Source organism: Sciurus carolinensis, chromosome 6 (genome assembly GCF_902686445.1).
Source record: "Sciurus carolinensis chromosome 6, mSciCar1.2, whole genome shotgun sequence".
Taxonomy (NCBI): Eukaryota; Metazoa; Chordata; class Mammalia; order Rodentia; family Sciuridae; genus Sciurus; species Sciurus carolinensis.
In genome coordinates, this window is record NC_062218.1 from 129723876 (window position 1) to 129739906 (window position 16031).

The window sequence follows — 16031 nt, forward strand, 5'->3', positions numbered from 1 at the left end:
TTACACAGGTGGTCCCCTTACAATGTTCTCCGTAATCCCTTCGTCTTCCATGTGACTCTCTGTCAAGGCCTGGCTAACCATTACCTTTAGAAACCCTGAAGGCTTTCTTCCCAGTATCACCATCCTCTACATCTTGCCCACCCACATTTAATGTTTCAAGGACAAAACAGAGATGGGTCTCATATACCTGCTCAGGGTCAGGTACATAACAGGTGGCCAAGTTAAGAGACCTGAGGCAGGTGTTCTTAACAGCAGCTCTTGCCTGGCTTCCTAAACTGCTCCAAATTCACACTGAGGCAGGTCACTTTGGCTTTAAAAAGCCTAAAAACAGACTGGCCAGCTGGGTCTGCCTTTCCACAGTCAAAAACGGATCCACACCCTGGTGGGTTCAGGCTTCCTTCCTCAGGTCCCATCCCATTTAGGAAGCTGAGAAACCCAATGGATGAACCCAAAGGCCACACCAAAGCCTAACTACCTGCAAAGTCTAAACCAAGATTTGTCCTATGGACTTGGAAGGGCAGCCCCTCAGACCCCTGCCAGGTCTACTTCCAAACCTTTCCTACTTCCAGCTGGGCAGAGAAACAGGAAGACCCCCTGGAACACCAGAAACAAGAAAGAGGCAGGCAGGGGCAGCTGGCTAGGTTTGTGCTCAGACTGTATTCACACAGAGACACGTGGCAGCTTACATTGGACAAAATGAGTAATAAAAATTGGCTTTAAATATGGAAAACCCGAGGGACCTGTAATCCCATGTTACCCTATCACAGTCTGGGAAGGATCAGGGCTAGGACCTGAGGCACAGGCACAGCCTTACCTTGCCCCCTTCTCTCTCTCTCTCTCTCTCTCTCATACACACACACACACACACACACACACACACACACACACGTGCGCGCGCGCATGCTCCCCATGGGCACACACAGGGAGGGTGGATTATTGCTGGGCACGTGAGTCTATTGTTATGAGGGGATTCTGGAATGCTGGAGGTTTGGCCAGGGACACCCCCACACCCTCCTCGGGTCTGAGCTGGGGCATTTCTGAAGAGGTGTCTTCAGGACAGGGCCCAGCATAAGAGACAAAATGCCCTGGGAGCTGGAAGGCAGAGAAAGACCCATCTGGGACAACTTGGGCAGTGGACTGATGGGTCTCATGGTCAATCTCTAGTCACACTTTGGCATGGGCCTAGGGGACACTGAAGCCCCAGATCCAGCTCTAATAAGTGCTGAAAAGGGACAGTATTGGGCCCTAGACGATGGTGGCCTGAGCCCAGGACAGCGGGGGCAGGCACAACTGTCATTTGGAGGTTGGTGGTGGCCAGTGCAGTGCTGGGGACTCAAGGGTGTGGCCTGGCCCAGCCTCAGCCGATCTGAGCTGGGCCCAAGAGGCCTCGAGTTTGGCAGTGGCTCCTCTACCAGCTCCCAACTCTCCTGATCAGGGCTGGCTGCACAGGGGAGCTGAGGCCAGGCCGGTCTAGGGTGGGAATTAAGAACGCTCTGGTTGCTATATACACTCGTACAAATACATAAATACAGAAAGCCCCGAGCTCTGGAGAAGAGCTGAAGGGACGCACCTTTGTCCCAGGGACAGCCCAGTCCTTGCCAAACTCAGTCAGGCCAGGGGCTGAAGGGCAGAGGACACTGGGGACAGCTCCGACTGTGTTCCCCTGGCCACGACTTGAGTGGATAATGGGGAAGCCCACTGTGCAAAACTGTAAACAGCATTCAGAGTAGCTGCTACCGCCAATCACCGCTGGGGGCCTCAGGCTGGGGACTAGAGGCGGGTGGGGAGCTCTTCCTCACTGTCGCTGCAGTTCCCACAGCAATCCTGGAGGGATGGGGAAGACACGGAGGGAGAGAGGCAGAGTGGGTGCCATTAACCACCTGTGATGTTGCAAAGGGCCAGCTCTGCCAGGGCAGGTTGGGAGCTGCCTGGGGTCATGTTCTGGAGAGGAAGGTCCCCACGAGGGCCTTGGAGCAGCAGATCAGGTCACACCTGGGTGGGTATCAGGGCAGAGGCTTCTGGCAAAAAAATAAAATAAGGGGGACTAGAGAGACCCCCAGGACCTGCTGGCAAGGCCATTGTCCAAAGGCATGGCATGGGGAGACAGGCAGCTAAGCAAGGCTATCAGCTTGAAGGGGACTGGGTGCAGGGAACCGCAGCAGCAGGGAAGGGGATGGGGGAGCGGGCACCAGACTTCTTTCTCCCACATCTCTCCTCTGCCATGGAAGGGCTGCCTGGGGCTCCCCAAGGCCGGGCAGCAAGGCCAACCCATGGGGAGCCCACACTGCTCACCTCTGGAAAGAGAAAAGAGGCCATGAGCCCAGCCAAGGGTAGGGAACAAGTGGTAATGAGGCCAGAGACCCTGGGCACCGCTGGCAGGGCTAGAGAATGCCCATGTCCAGTGCAAGCGGGCACCAGCTCTGCCTTCCACCCACTGTCCCCTGTATCCAGGCTGGGGGCCCAGTTAGTACATGGCCAGGGATTACCTGGCGACTGAAGAGTCTCTGCAGCAGTCCTTTCTTGGGGGGTGCAGGTGGCTGGCCTTTCCAGTCCAGGTCTGGAGGAACCGACCCATCCAGCCCAAAAACATTCAGCTCCTGGAAGCACTCAGTCTCCACCATCTACTGAGAAACAGGCAACCGTGAGAGTTGCCCCCAGGGCCAGATCCCTGGAGCCCACTACACCAGCAGGGTAGACCCCCACCTCATTCTGCCAAGGGATGGGCACACTGCCAGTGGCAAACTTCTGGTAGAAATCCTGGTCGGTGGGTTCCAACTCCACACCTTTAACTGTGGAGAACTGTTCAATGTCCAGAACATCCTTGCAATAAATAGCCTGGGGCTGCAGGGACAGGGAAAGCAGTCAGATAAGGAAATATATACACATGGGGAGGGCAGTTCAACCTGGATTCTCACTCTGGCCCTTGGTCTGGTTCTGCTTCAACACAAGCAGAATCTGGGGTCTACAGTGAGCAACTAAGTACCCCATACCCTTCCTAGGTATGACAGTCCTTTATCTCTGTAAACTGGCATCATTATCCCTCACTGTTCAGGCCTGATGCTGGGCTGCACCCTCCACCTGCACAAGGCTGCCTGGGTGTGAGGAGTGCAGGCTGGTGAGGATTACAGGTTGAATCTCAGTTGGTTTCCCCCTGCAGGGCCTGAAGTGGATGGGTCCCCACCCTGTGATGTCCAGTGTCTTGCTCCATCCCCTCTCATAGCCAATCAGAGGGCTGGAATGAGTCTCCCAACAACCTCCCAAGTCCCCTGCTGGGAATTCACCTCAGCATCAGAAAGTCACTTTCTTTCCCATCTTTCCCATTGTCTTCCAAATCCTACCATTAAGGATGTCAATTAAAATATCATAAGGCCTATGCCTGTTATCCTAGTGGCTCTGGGGGCTGTTAGTGAGACTCTGTCTCAAAGTAAAAAATAAAAAGGGCTAGGAATGTGGCTCAGTGGTGAGTGCCCATGGGTTTAATCCCTAGCACACACACACACACACAAAAAAAAAAAAAAAAAAAAAAAAAAAAAAAAAAAAATCACAGGACTCAGTGATAGAACTGCACTTAATACACACAAGGCCCTGGATCCAATTCCTAGGTCATGTGCATACATATACACACACCTCATCATTGTCATGTAAAATGGTGCATCTGTGGGGCTCAGTGGTAGAGCACTTGCCTAGCATGTGTGAAGCACTGGTTTAATTCTCAGCACCACATGAAAAAATAAAGAAGTAAAATAGTTATTATGTCCATCTACAAATAAAAATATTTTTAGGGGCTGGGGAGATAGCTCAGTTGGTAGAGTGCTTGCCTTGTAAGCACAAGGCCCTGGGTTCCATCCCCAGCACCAAAAAAAAAAAAAAAAAATTTTTAGAAAAATGGTGCACCCACTTTTTGGATAAATCTGGCAATACCCTTTAACAGGTAAATCATAGTTGGCATATGACTTAATAATTCTACATCCAGGTATATACGAAGAGAAATAGCAACATCTGGTCACATAAAAACTTGTATAGGAATGTTCATAGCAGCCAGGCATGGTGGTAAGCACCTGCAGTCCTAGCTACCCAGAAGGCTGAGGTAGGAGAATCCCTTGAGTCCACCAGTTCAAGACTACCCCAGACAACATAGTGAGATCCCATCTCAGAAAAAAAGAATGCTCACAGCAGCATTGTTCATTGTAACAAAAAGGTGGAAATAACCCTAATGCCTATCAACTGATGAGGTAGGGTTGGGGAGGTAGCTTAAACACTTGCCTAACATACATAAGGCCCAGCACCACATTTAAATAAATAAATAATAAACCAAATAAAAGGAGAAAAATAAGTAAATGAAGTATTATCCATATATGCTAACATGGATGAACCTTAAACACATGCTAAGTAACAGAAGCCAATCAAAGAAGACCATATTTTTTATGACTCCACCCACATATATGAAACATGCAGAATAGACAAGTATATAGAGACAGAAAGTAGATTAGTGATTGCAAGGACTGGGGAGAGAAGAATGGGGAATGACGGCTAATGGCTACAGGGTTTTTTGTTATGGCTGAGGTAATGAAAATATTCTAAAATTTATTGTGGTGATGTCTGTACAACTCTAAAAGCCACTGTACTGCACTGCATTCTTTATATGGTTGAATTGTATGGTATGTAAATTAAACCTCAATAAAGCTGTTAAAAAATCTATTATCATCAAGCCTGCTTTTCATCTATTGCTTCTAAAAAATTAAGCTCCAAGGCACTGATTTTATCTCTAACATTGAACTAAATATCTAGAAGCAGAGAGATTATTTCAAGGTTACACAAGATGATGTGCACAGGAAGCAGAAGTACCCTTGAGCAATGGTACCAGTCTCAGAGACAGGCTGGTGGAAGTCAGGCCCACTTGGACAACGCCCACCCTTCAGGGTTCCATGGAGACCTACTATGTGACATAATCATACAGAGGCCACGGTTCCCTAGTTGGCCTCCCCATTTATACCCACACCTTCCATGGACCCACCCCCCACACTTTACGTTCCTGCCCCAAAACTCCCATCAGTTGGGGAGCCATTCCTCTCTCCTTGCATATATCTGCTCCAGGCACACAGGTCTCCTAACTGTTGTTCCATCGCACTAGACTGCTCTCTTCCCCAGGACCTCAACACTTGGCTGCTCCTTCTGCCTGGAATGCTCATACCCATATCTTGGCCTGCCTCTCTCCCTTACATATTTCTAGTTTCTGCTTAACCATCAGCTCCCCAAAGATCCCCCTGTCTAAAACTACAATGCCCCTACCCCATCACTCTCTGCCTTCTTAGCCTGCTTTATTTTTCTTTGTTGCACTTAGTGGTACCTGAAATTCTTTCTTGTTTATTGGTTCTTTTGGTGTGTCTACCCACTAGAACATAAGGACAGGCTTAGGTTCTATGGACCTTATCATCTTCAAAGTCTGGGCACTCAGGTATTTATAAAATTAAATGTGGTTGGCAGCAATCAACCTGGCCTGCCTATCACCTTCTAGTCGCCCCAGTACAGGATCCTATCTTCATAGACATGAAAGGGGAAAAAGCACGTGGCCTAATCCTGGCTAATTAGAACCTTCCTTGTAACATTACACATAGAGAAACCTGAATTCAGAGGGAGGGATATAGTCAACAGATTAAAGTAGAGCCAAGGGATGGAGTCTTGGCAACACAGCATGAAACCCTGACACTGACCCTACTCTGGAACTTTCTTGCCAAAGGAACCAATAAACTCCATATTGGACTTAAGTTTGAATTGGGCTTCTGCTACTTGGAATCTGATGACCAGAAGATATTTTTGCTTACAGGGTACTGACCCAAGAGATACTCAATAAATGATAAGACTCTGTAAGTGAGAGTACGCCATCTGAAGAGGAGTAGTCAGCCTATCAGCCACCCCCCACCGGCACCTTCATCTGGGTTTTCCTTTGGGAAATGGATCACTCCCACTGGCAGTGGTCCAGGGAGGCATGTGACCCAGGGATGACCAGTGAGGGTTCTGTGAGCAATCAGAGACAATGAACATCAGTCTGAGGATTTTTCCTCCCGCTTTGTTATTTCTTTTGAAATCCCTAAGCAAGAATTTCTATCTACGGGGAAGACTGAGCTGGAAGGATATGGAGGTCACTATTGCCACACCCTGACAGTGAAGACTACATAATCAATAGTACACTGTGAAGGGAGAAAAAAGGAATTCGTTCACTACTACTGGAGTCACCCCACCTCCATCCCTCCCATCCAGATATACCAAAACCCAGAACTATCCCGAGGTTTTTCATTTTTGTGAATCCAGTGAATTGAGTGTGTGTGTATGTATTTGGCTAAATCATAAGACTGGATTTTCCAACATTTGACCACTACTCCATGGGACCCCAGCCCCAGCCCCACTTGGCTATGCCCTCAGCAGGAGTGGGAGGCACTCACATCAGGCTTAAAGGGTGGTTCCAGCATGCCAGCTCCCAGCCGCTTGAAGTTCAGTTTCTTGAAAAGAGGGTGCTCCTTCACCTCTCGAGCGCCACCCCCACGACACCCTAGGCGCTCCGCAGGGTCTTTGCAGAGAAGCTATGGCAGGATAAGGGTGGTTAGGTGGGTGAGGTGTTCCAACTCCAGCCCTGGTCAGTCAAGGCTCCCCCATGCTGCAGTACCTGGGAGCACAGTGAGCGGGCCTGTGGGGAAAAGCGCTCCGAATATTCCTCAGGCACTTCCTTCACCAGTCGCTCCACTTCCTCCCGCTTGATCTTCTTTTTCCTTTGCTGGAAGGGTGACTGGCCTGCGATCATCTCATACAGGAGGCAGCCTAATGCCCACCAGTCAGGGCTGAATGTGTACCGCTCATTCTTTACCACCTCTGGAGCTGGGCAAGGGGCACAGGAGCCAGAACTGGGTAGGTGGCAGGGAATGGAGGCTTCAGGCCCCAGGAATGCCCAGCACACGAAATTGGAGGACCAACTGAAATACCCACTGTCCACGCAGGCACCATCAACTTGACGGTGACCTGGGCAAGTACAGAACAAACATCCTATCAAAGGGAGTTGAGTTGATGTGCCCCTGGCAGAGGCCATACCCAGGATCCCAAGATTTTGATTTTTTTTTTTTTTTTAGTTTTAGGGATAAAACCCAAGGGTCTTGCATATGCTCGGTAAGCATTCTACCACTGAGCCACAACCCTAGCCAGAAATAATTTTTATATGAAGCTGTCTGGCTTATTAAATGCTAGCAACCAATTAGAATTGTTTTAAAAACAATTTGACTTCAATGCAAATATAGGACAAATTGGGCCCATGGAGCTACTGGTTTGCAGCTTCTGGATTTCCTAAGGGAGAAAAGAGAAAGGGCAGAAACTTCTACTTGCTGATATCTCCAAACAGCCAGGGCAGAAACCTGGGAATTTTCTCTCCATTCACTATCTCTTTTCATCTCAAGGCTACCCTGGGAGGCAGCACTGATGATCATTTTGTAAGAAAGAGAGGCAGGAGAAGTGGAGTGCCTAGCCCAAGGGCACAGAATAGGCAAGGGGTGGAGCCTGTAGAGCTGGGACTGTCCACTGTCCACATCTTGGACATTCCAATGGCTTGCACCACAGACAGGGATGCCTACTCCAAGCATGGGCAATTCAGGGGAGGGCAACAGGTTTGATTCCCTTCTCCTCCCTTCTCTGATAGCCACTTGCAGATCCAGCCAAGAGTAGGTGTTAAGTAAGTATTTAGGGAATGAATGATATCAATTCACAATGTGAGACTCTGGCTGGGTCTTGGTCTCCTAATCCATAGAAAAGGAACACTAATGTGGGTTTTCTATTCCCTAAGGCACAAAAGACCTCCATACGAAGTGGGTGGGCCAGACCCAGGACACTGAGGGAACCCAGGAGGTTGTGGGATAGGGCAGAGGGAGACTCACCCATGTAGCCCACAGTGCCTACACGGCCTTTGATGGTCTGGCCCTCTGGTACATGCACAGCCAGTCCCAGGTCAGAGATGCGGATGTGGCCTGAATGGGGTGGGGAGAAGCAGGTGGACCTGTTAATAGGCCAGGTTTCCCCCCTCACCCCATCCCTGTGCTGCCCCACCCACCGTGATCATCCAGTAGGATGTTCTCTGGCTTCAGGTCCCTGTGGGGAGAGAAGAGCAGGGTCAGATGCTACTCAGGTTGCTGGAAAGCCAGACAGGGCAAGCCCCTTCTAGCTCACTTGCCCCCTGGGATTTGATATGGAGCAAAGTTTAGGGCCTATTTGATATCAGGGTGACAGGGAGCCCTGCCCCTGACCTCCTGGGAACAGAAAAAGGCTCTACCAAGGTAGGATTCCAAGGAACTTTCTAGGCAAGTAAAAGGCAGTTCCTCCCCACCTGTATACAATACGCTCACGGTGCAGGTCCTCTAGGCCACAGCAGATCTCAGCAGCGTAGAAGACAGCTCGTGCTTCAGGAAAGCCAGCCTGGCCCATGTGGTAGATGTGGAACTTGAGGTCACCTCCATTCATCAGTGTCAGCACAAGGCACAGTGCATCCTTGGTCTCATAGGCATAGGCTAAGCTCACCTGTGGCCAGGGAACCCAAAACCTCAGGTAGGAGCTGTGGGGCACCCAGGGGCCAGGCTAATGCCAGTTGCCTAAAATATCCTTCTGAGTATTACTTCTTAGGATATTCAGGCCTGTCAATGCTCCCTCCCCAGCATTACCCAGGATTAGGAGGTGTTATCAGAGGGGGCAGGACAGGGAGAGGGTAATTCCTTTGTTAGAGGGGAAGAACTTTATCCTGTTGGGTGCAGAGGGCAGGACGAGCCAGCATGGCAGAAGGAAGGGAGAGGTCTCCTTTCTGTACTTACTACAAACCTACTGTTCACTTTCTCCAGGATCTGCTTCTCATTTAGTGCCATGGCCTCCCCTTTCCGCTTCTTGATCCGCTTCTTCTCCAGCTTCTTACAGGCATACATCTTGCCTGTTGCACGCACCTGGCAAGCACATACCTATGGCAGGTAGAAAGGGGATGTGGGGGCCAGTCATGTTCTTGCTGGTAGTGTAGAGCTTGAACCAGGGTACTCTGCTAGGGACAATGGCCTGGTCACTCACCTCCCCGAAGCCACCTTTGCCCAGGACTCGGTACTGCCTGAAGGTGTTTTTGGTCACTGGCTGCCTGTGGGCAACAGATAATTGAGCAAAGGCCCATGAAGCACCTCCACAACCTGGCCTATCCCTGCCCAGTGAGGGAGGAACTCACCTTTCCAGCCACTTCCACTGCAGGAATCGGTTGAAGTAGATGCTGTCGAGGTAGTCGGCGAAAGGGGCCATGCTCAGATATTCATGGGTCAGCCTGTTAGGAAGGACCAACCCAAAGGCCAGCCTGACACCCCAGATTCTCAGCTCCATGGCCCAGGCCTCACATGATGTGCATGCTCAGCCCATAAAGCATTATCCTTGGTCAACCCTCCCACTAACCCAATGAGGAGAGTGACATTCATTCCATGCTGAAGCTAAGGATGCTATAGAGAGGACAGAAAACTACCAAGGTCAGACAGCTGGTCAAGCCAGGGTGAGACACAAGTCTTCTGGGCACAATTTTAAGCTTGTGAGTAGGGTAGCTTACCGGGTCAGCTCCTGGAAGAGGTCTTTGCAGGGCCCCTGCTCCAGCCGCTGGGCGCAGTTAGTAACCAGCTGCCGGGGAACCTCAGGGATGAGGTCAGGACCCTGAGGACAGGCCGTGACAGGTAAGTGTAGGGGCTCCCTTGGATGGCCGCCCACTCCCCCGGCAGAGCTGCCAGGCATCTCTGCCAGCACCAAGGATGGCAGCAGTCCGGTGGTGTACTAGCTGGTCTCGGGTTGCTGGACTCTCTTCTTGCTACCCCCCTTGAGGCCGGGTGAGGGAGAAGTGCTGGCAGTCCGCCTGGCCCAGGACTGGCCCACCCCCTGGGCTCCATGCCCATAGAGTTGTCTGGAGCAGCTCCAAGGCACTCACTGCCCAGGCTGTGGTCACTCCTCTCCCTGTTGTCACTGAGCCCCGCCAGCCGCCGTCATCTCTCCATCACTGTTCACTCACCGTGTGGCTCAGAAAATTCTGTATTAGCCGCCGCCCACATGCCTTCCGCTTCTCGTCAGGGGTCACTTCGTACTCAGCCTGCAGGGTAGAAGACAGAGAAGCTTGGGGTCTGAGTGGAGCAACAGATGTGAGGAAACGGGACAGTGGCTAGGACCTCCACCTGCCCTCGGAATTGGGCTGGACCCCAGGACAGGCTGCACTCACCACCCCATCCAGGAAGGCAGTGCAGCGGGTCAGCTCAGGCCTTGTGGCGCAGAACTCACGGAACAGCAGGCGCCCGATGGGCTGCCGCTCACACAGGCTGTGGTAGTCACGTTCTGCAGGCCAAGATGGGAGCTGCTGGGGTCACAGACCTAGAGCTCACTGGCAGGATGCTCCTGCCCATACTGCCAGGCCCCAGACCCCAACAAGAGCTTCCAGCTCTGCAGTATGGCAGCCATTATCTCCTTTAGAATCCTCACCACAACCCTGAGGTGGACACTATTGCTACTTCCAACATACTTGGGACTGTGAGGCCCAAAGAGGTTAACTGATTAATAAAATGTCACACAGCCAGGAGTCTAAGCTCCTGTGCCCAGGCCTCTCCTTCCCCTTGTCTCCTTGTTCATACAACTTGAATATGTCACAGTGCTGGGGCTGGGTGCGGTCTGTGAAGTTCCGGCCCCAGCTGGGCCAGGCCCACACCTGTTGCCTGGCTGGCGAAAGTGCGAGAGGAAGCTGTGGCTTCCTGCACACTCAGCTGGGCCTCCTTCCCAGGCAGTGGAAGCAACCATGGCCCACTCTTAGCTCACAGGCAGAATATCAGAGAGGGCCTGGGCAAATCATAGGTGCTGCTCAGACCTGAGGACTCCAGCAAGATAAGCAGGAACTGGAGTCCTGGGCCCTTCTGTCCCCTTGCAGAAGTAACCCTGTCACACTGCCCTGGCACTGCCAGGCATCCCCCAGAACTAGGCTAGTAGAGCTAATAATGAGCATAGGCCTGAGGTTCCCAACACAGTTAACCTGGGAACTGTTCCCTTTGAACTTGTGGGCTCTGCTCCCCTAGACCAAGGCATTCCCTTGGTCTCTCTCAGATGGCCCCCAATCTGTCCCTGTCCTCCTCTCCACACCCACTTAAACCAACCCCAATCAGTCCCTGTTCTCTCTCTGCCCTTCACTCATCCCAAGCTCAGGAACTGAAACTGGGCTGGGTGGTGCAGCCTCAATCTTCCTGGTCATCGAACCCCCTAACCTTGCCCTTACACTCTAGGGTAAGGACTCAGAGGAGTCTTCCCTAGCATCACTGGTCCCCTGCACTCCAGCAGCCCCCAGTCTGCCCAGGCCTCACCGAGGCTGAGTCGCAGCTCTTCACACTGGCTGATGTGGGGGAACTGAAGCATCTGCCGCCATTTCTTGCTCTTGCCTTTGCGATTTCCACCACCACCTGCAGAAGCAATCAGACATGGGTTCTCATTCGAGTCAGGCTTCAGCGTGCCTCCCCTCAATCACCAGAGTGGTCCAGAGGTCTTTACAGCTGAGTCTGCCTGGAAGACTTTCCTCCTCATACTCCAGCATGCCCTTGCTGGGTTCTAAGACACATATGGTCCTCCTGGGCCCTCCAGCTAGGGGCTTGGAGAGTCACGAGGGGCAGTGAGACCACCCCAGAAAGGAGCTCAGCTTCAGTTGTTTCCCCCAGCTGGTCTGTAGGAGTTTCCCAGGTGAAGAAAGTAGAGAAGGGTGTCAGAATGGTGGAAAGTCAAAGCCCACAAAAGAACAATTCCAGGTCATGTGGGACAAGCTTGAGAGATGCCAGGGGCAGAGAGCAGCCTGGGTGGCCAGAGAGGCTCCCAGGTCTTTATCACCAGATTCTTTTTACTTCTCCCTGCCTATAAGCAAAGTAGCAGCATGAGGGCTGGCACTCACGATTCCTCTTCCCCTGCCTTGCACACAAGGGCTTTCCTGGTCCTGATGCTTGCCTTGTTTTACCTGCATGATCCTCTACCTATAGCTGTGGACACCCCAGTAGTAGCTGAAATGCCTTCAGAACCCAATAAGTAAGATAAATGTGGGCCAGATGTGAGGCAACAGGGAATGCCCCTTCCAACATGGGCAGCTATAACACAATTCCAGATGATTTATTGGCCCAGTGTGGCCAGTTCTTCTGAATTTTCAAGCACAGGTAGAAATCCAGATTGTCACATGAGATGATGGTTCCTATTGATTAAAAAATGAGAGGAAAAAAAAGCCAGATGGGGTGGCGCACACCTGTAATCCTAGCAACTCGGGAGGCTGAGGCAAGAGGATCACAAGTTCAGGCCAGCCTCAACAATTTAGCAAGACCCTAAGCAACGTAGCAAGACCCTGTCTCAAACTAAAAAATAAAAAGGGCTGGGGATGCCAGACACAGTGGCACATGCCTATAATCCCAGTGGCTCAGGAGGCTGAGGCAGGAGGATCTTGAGTTCATAGCCAGCTTCAGCAAAAGTGAGGCACTAAGCAACTCATTGAGATCCTGTCTAAATAAAATACAAAATAACCACCCTCCCCGCCCCCGCCCCGCCCCAGAAAAGGAGAGGTTAGGGATGCAGCTCAGTGGTTAAGTGTCCTTGAGTTCAATCCCCAGTACCAAAAACAAAAGCAAACCAAAATAAAAAAAACTGCTGCAGTCAAATAAATAAAACATATCAGAGAACCAACCAGATGTGGCCTGTGGGCCATCAAGGATGAGAATGGTGGGAGGGGCCTGAGTCTTAGAGCCTCTCAGACTTGGGAATGGATCTCCAATTCACACTAGGTCCACCACTTGCACTCTATGACCCTCAGTTTCTCCTTGTATCCTTCAGGTCTAAAGTTACCTTCAGAGGTACTGTGAGAGTGGACAGGAGAGTCTGTGTCCAGCAGTTAGTAGGGTTATAGCAAATAGTGGGTCCCAGGTCCAACAACTTAGTGGCAACCTTAGCAACCACTTGCTTTTTCTAACCTCAGTTTCCCTTCAGATTTCCCAGCCCTCTCTCCATCTAGCCTGGTGAAGGCCAGTGCAGGGGGAGGACCTGCCTTCCAGGGAGGGGGGCAGGGCTGAGTCCCTCAATGGGTTCCCTGACTGAGGCTGCCTGAAGGAGGAAGTGTTGCAGAGGCCCCTTGAGAAACCTGATGGTGGCCCTTCTGTAGCCTGCATATATACCCCACAGTCATTGCTTCACTGTGAGTGAGCAACAGATCTCCACCCCTAACCCAGGGCAAGGGGAACTCCTCCCCTACCCCAGGTCCCTCACCCAACCCTCCATCGTCCAGCCTTCCCCACTAGTTACTTCCTCCTCCCCCTCCTCCCAGCCACATCAAGGCAGCAAAAGAGTCACATGCAAATATCCTGTCCTAGAACTGACAGAAGAGTCCACAGGGTTCCTCTCCACCCCACCCTAGATCCCTCCCAATGCCTATGGGCACCAGGAAAAGGAAGGCTCCAAGGGCAAGTTCACACCCCCAGTGTTGTTCCACTTCACCCTCACAGCAATTCTATCAAATTGGGCCCAATTTCATGAGAAAATAGGCTCTGAGTAAAGAAGCAGTTTACCCAAGAGCACAGAGTCAGAAGGTGATGGTGGCAGGATTTGAATCCAGTCCCTACAACTCAAGTTCCTTTCCCACCTCAAACATTCCTGGCATTTATTAAGTGCCAACTGTATATATATGGCAAGGGTTTCCCAAATCATTTGGGAAGCTGTCAAAGGCTCTGGACCCTAGACCCAAGCTGTCAGTTAGCTCATGACTTGATTCCGACACAGCTCTTCCATGGGTCTGGGTTCAGAACTCGGTGACAATCAGGATATCCTTTAGGCTTTCTGACCCATCCAAAGGGATAGTGAAGTTGAGGAAGAAGAGACTTGCCTAGAGCCATGCAGATAGGAGGGGCAGAGCCAGCCAGGCTAAGTATTCCCTAATGTAGGCACAAGACCCATTTGGCTATACAACCCTGCACCTTGCTTAGGGTGGTCCAACAAAGCTTGACAAAGATGCCCACACTGTGCAGCCAGGCAAGGCAGTGCCCTCAGCAAGCCTGAGGCCTTAACTGGCTTTAGCCCTAGGAAGGGAGGCCTGGCAGGGCTCTCCCCACCCCTCCTCCCTGGCTGGCTGGATGACGAGGCAGAACAGAATCGGCAGATGCCCCCAGAGGCTGAGAGGAAGGCCCAGCCCCTGAGCTTGATAAGGGACAAGAGATAAGACAGGCTCCCTAGGCACTAGGACCCAGACTGCCTTGCCTATTTCCAGGCAGCACCTCCCTGGGGTGACACACACTGGGTGGGCAGAGGACACCAGGTACTACACCCAGATAGGAGCTCCTCTGAGCTTCCTACAGACAGTCCTGGGCATTCTGTGTCCTAGGCCTTGGTCAATTAAAATCTGCTGTGACCTGGAGTTAGTCTCTGATCTGAGTCTGTTTCCACCTGTAAAATGGTACAGAAAGGCAAAGCAGATGACTCTTTCAGCCTGGAAGCCCAAAAATAGTGGGAAAAATGTCAGATCTCCTGGTCTTAGAGTTCTGAAAAAAAAGGTCTTATTCACTGTGGTTTCCCCAGCACCCTGGACAGGGTGGGGCATAATACCAGTGTCCATTGATTATTAGTTACTGGGGAGTACTATGGCAGGTGAGGAGTAGACTGATCACAGGGCAGGGAGGGTAAGGTCTGGTCTAGTGTCCTCCAGGACCCTCACATAGCAGGTGCTTGATAACATCTGAAGTGGGAGCACGAGGAGGTACAAACACACATACACACACTGGGTCCACCAGACTGGATTCCCCAGTCTAACAGCCCAGCATGGACTCCTACTTATTTCTACCTGCGTTTGTTCCAGTAGACCATGGGCTTCCAGAGAACAAAACGATGACCCATTCACCCCTGTTTTCAGTGTCCTGAGGTTCCTAACAAGTGGCAGTGCTACTGGTGGTGTATATGACCAGGAGTTTCCCGAAGTAAGGTGAGTTGTGCTACGCAACTGTTCATTCATTCTCCAACCTTTATGGAACGCCAATTTTGTGCGGTTCCGGGGTCTGGGCCCAGGGCACGTGGGGCATCTTCTCGCCTCTCACCTGGAAAAGGCTTTAGAGAGGCTCTCCCGGGGCTCAGGTCTCACCATTCCCTCTTCCTTCCTCTCTCCTACCATCACCCCTTCACACCTCCTCCCTCCCCCAAGCCGCGAAGGCTGCGGCCTGACCCCCGCCCCTTCCTGGGCCCCAACTCCCGGGGGGCAGGTGCGGAGGAGGAGGGCGATGGGCCGGAAGGGCTCGTGTCTGACTGGGGTTCTGGGCACGGAGCCCGCAGCCCTCAGGACTGAGGAGATTCGGCGGCTGGGGCGCTTGGCTGTGCTCTGAGGTCGTGTGCACGCGATCCCGGGGCCCTGCCGCCCGCCCGGCTGCCTCACCTTCCCGGGCCTTGAGTAGCACCGTGTTCGCTACGATGTTCTCGAGCTCCATGGGCTGCAGCGCCGCCGGGCCCACCGGGCCGCGCCGCCGGCCGGGGTCGCGCTCAAGATCCGGGGCCGGATGGCGATCGGCGCGGCGCGGCGCGGCGCGGCTCGGCTCGGCTCGCAGTGACCGCGCCGCGGCCTCCCGGGCCTCCCCGGCAGCCGCCGCCGCCCGCCGCGCACTCTCCGCCCCCTCCCGGAGGCCACCCGGGAGCCGGCCCGCCCCACCCCGCCCTCTGTTTACTTTACTCGACCAATAACCGAGGGAATGCTCCCCGCGCCGTCTTCCCATTAGTCTGCCTCTCCATCACCCCCGCCCCCAGAGCCAGGGATTCGCTCAGAGGAACAGGGGGACGGGACTAACTACGTCACCTCTTCCTGGTTGGTCTAGGGGCGGGGTTCGGCTCCCAGGTTCGAATTTCTAGGCCCTGGTGAGAAGTCGAACTGCCAATTAGGGCGGAGCCCTCGGTCGGGGAGACGGAGGTGGGTACTCTGGGTCACGCCCAGGAGACCGGATGTGTAATTGAATGAAGAAAGCGTCGGTTAT

General features: G+C 52.4%; 1 protein-coding gene across 5 annotated transcripts; it reads right to left on the reverse strand.

Annotated features, from left to right (window-relative positions):
* Positions 1–638: 638 nt before the first annotated feature.
* Positions 639–15669, reverse strand: Grk6 (G protein-coupled receptor kinase 6). Of its 5 annotated transcripts, none has more exons than XM_047555404.1 (16): positions 15443–15669; positions 11373–11468; positions 10250–10362; positions 10046–10123; positions 9596–9696; positions 9230–9322; positions 9082–9145; positions 8838–8978; positions 8360–8550; positions 8087–8124; positions 7914–8003; positions 6662–6870; positions 6441–6578; positions 2704–2841; positions 2487–2621; positions 639–1824 (listed from the first exon to the last, which is right to left on the reverse strand). In XM_047555404.1, the coding sequence occupies exons 1-16, from the start codon at positions 15492–15494 to the stop codon at positions 1771–1773; spliced, it is 1731 nt and encodes a 576-aa protein (XP_047411360.1). In that variant the 5' UTR covers positions 15495–15669; the 3' UTR covers positions 639–1770. The 5 variants fall into 5 exon arrangements, with proteins under 5 accessions (XP_047411360.1, XP_047411357.1, XP_047411361.1 ...); XM_047555401.1 differs by having other exon boundaries at positions 6662–7011; XM_047555402.1 differs by lacking the exon at positions 639–1824 and adding an exon at positions 1833–2020 and having other exon boundaries at positions 6662–7011.
* Between the last annotated feature and the right edge of the window lie 362 nt (positions 15670–16031).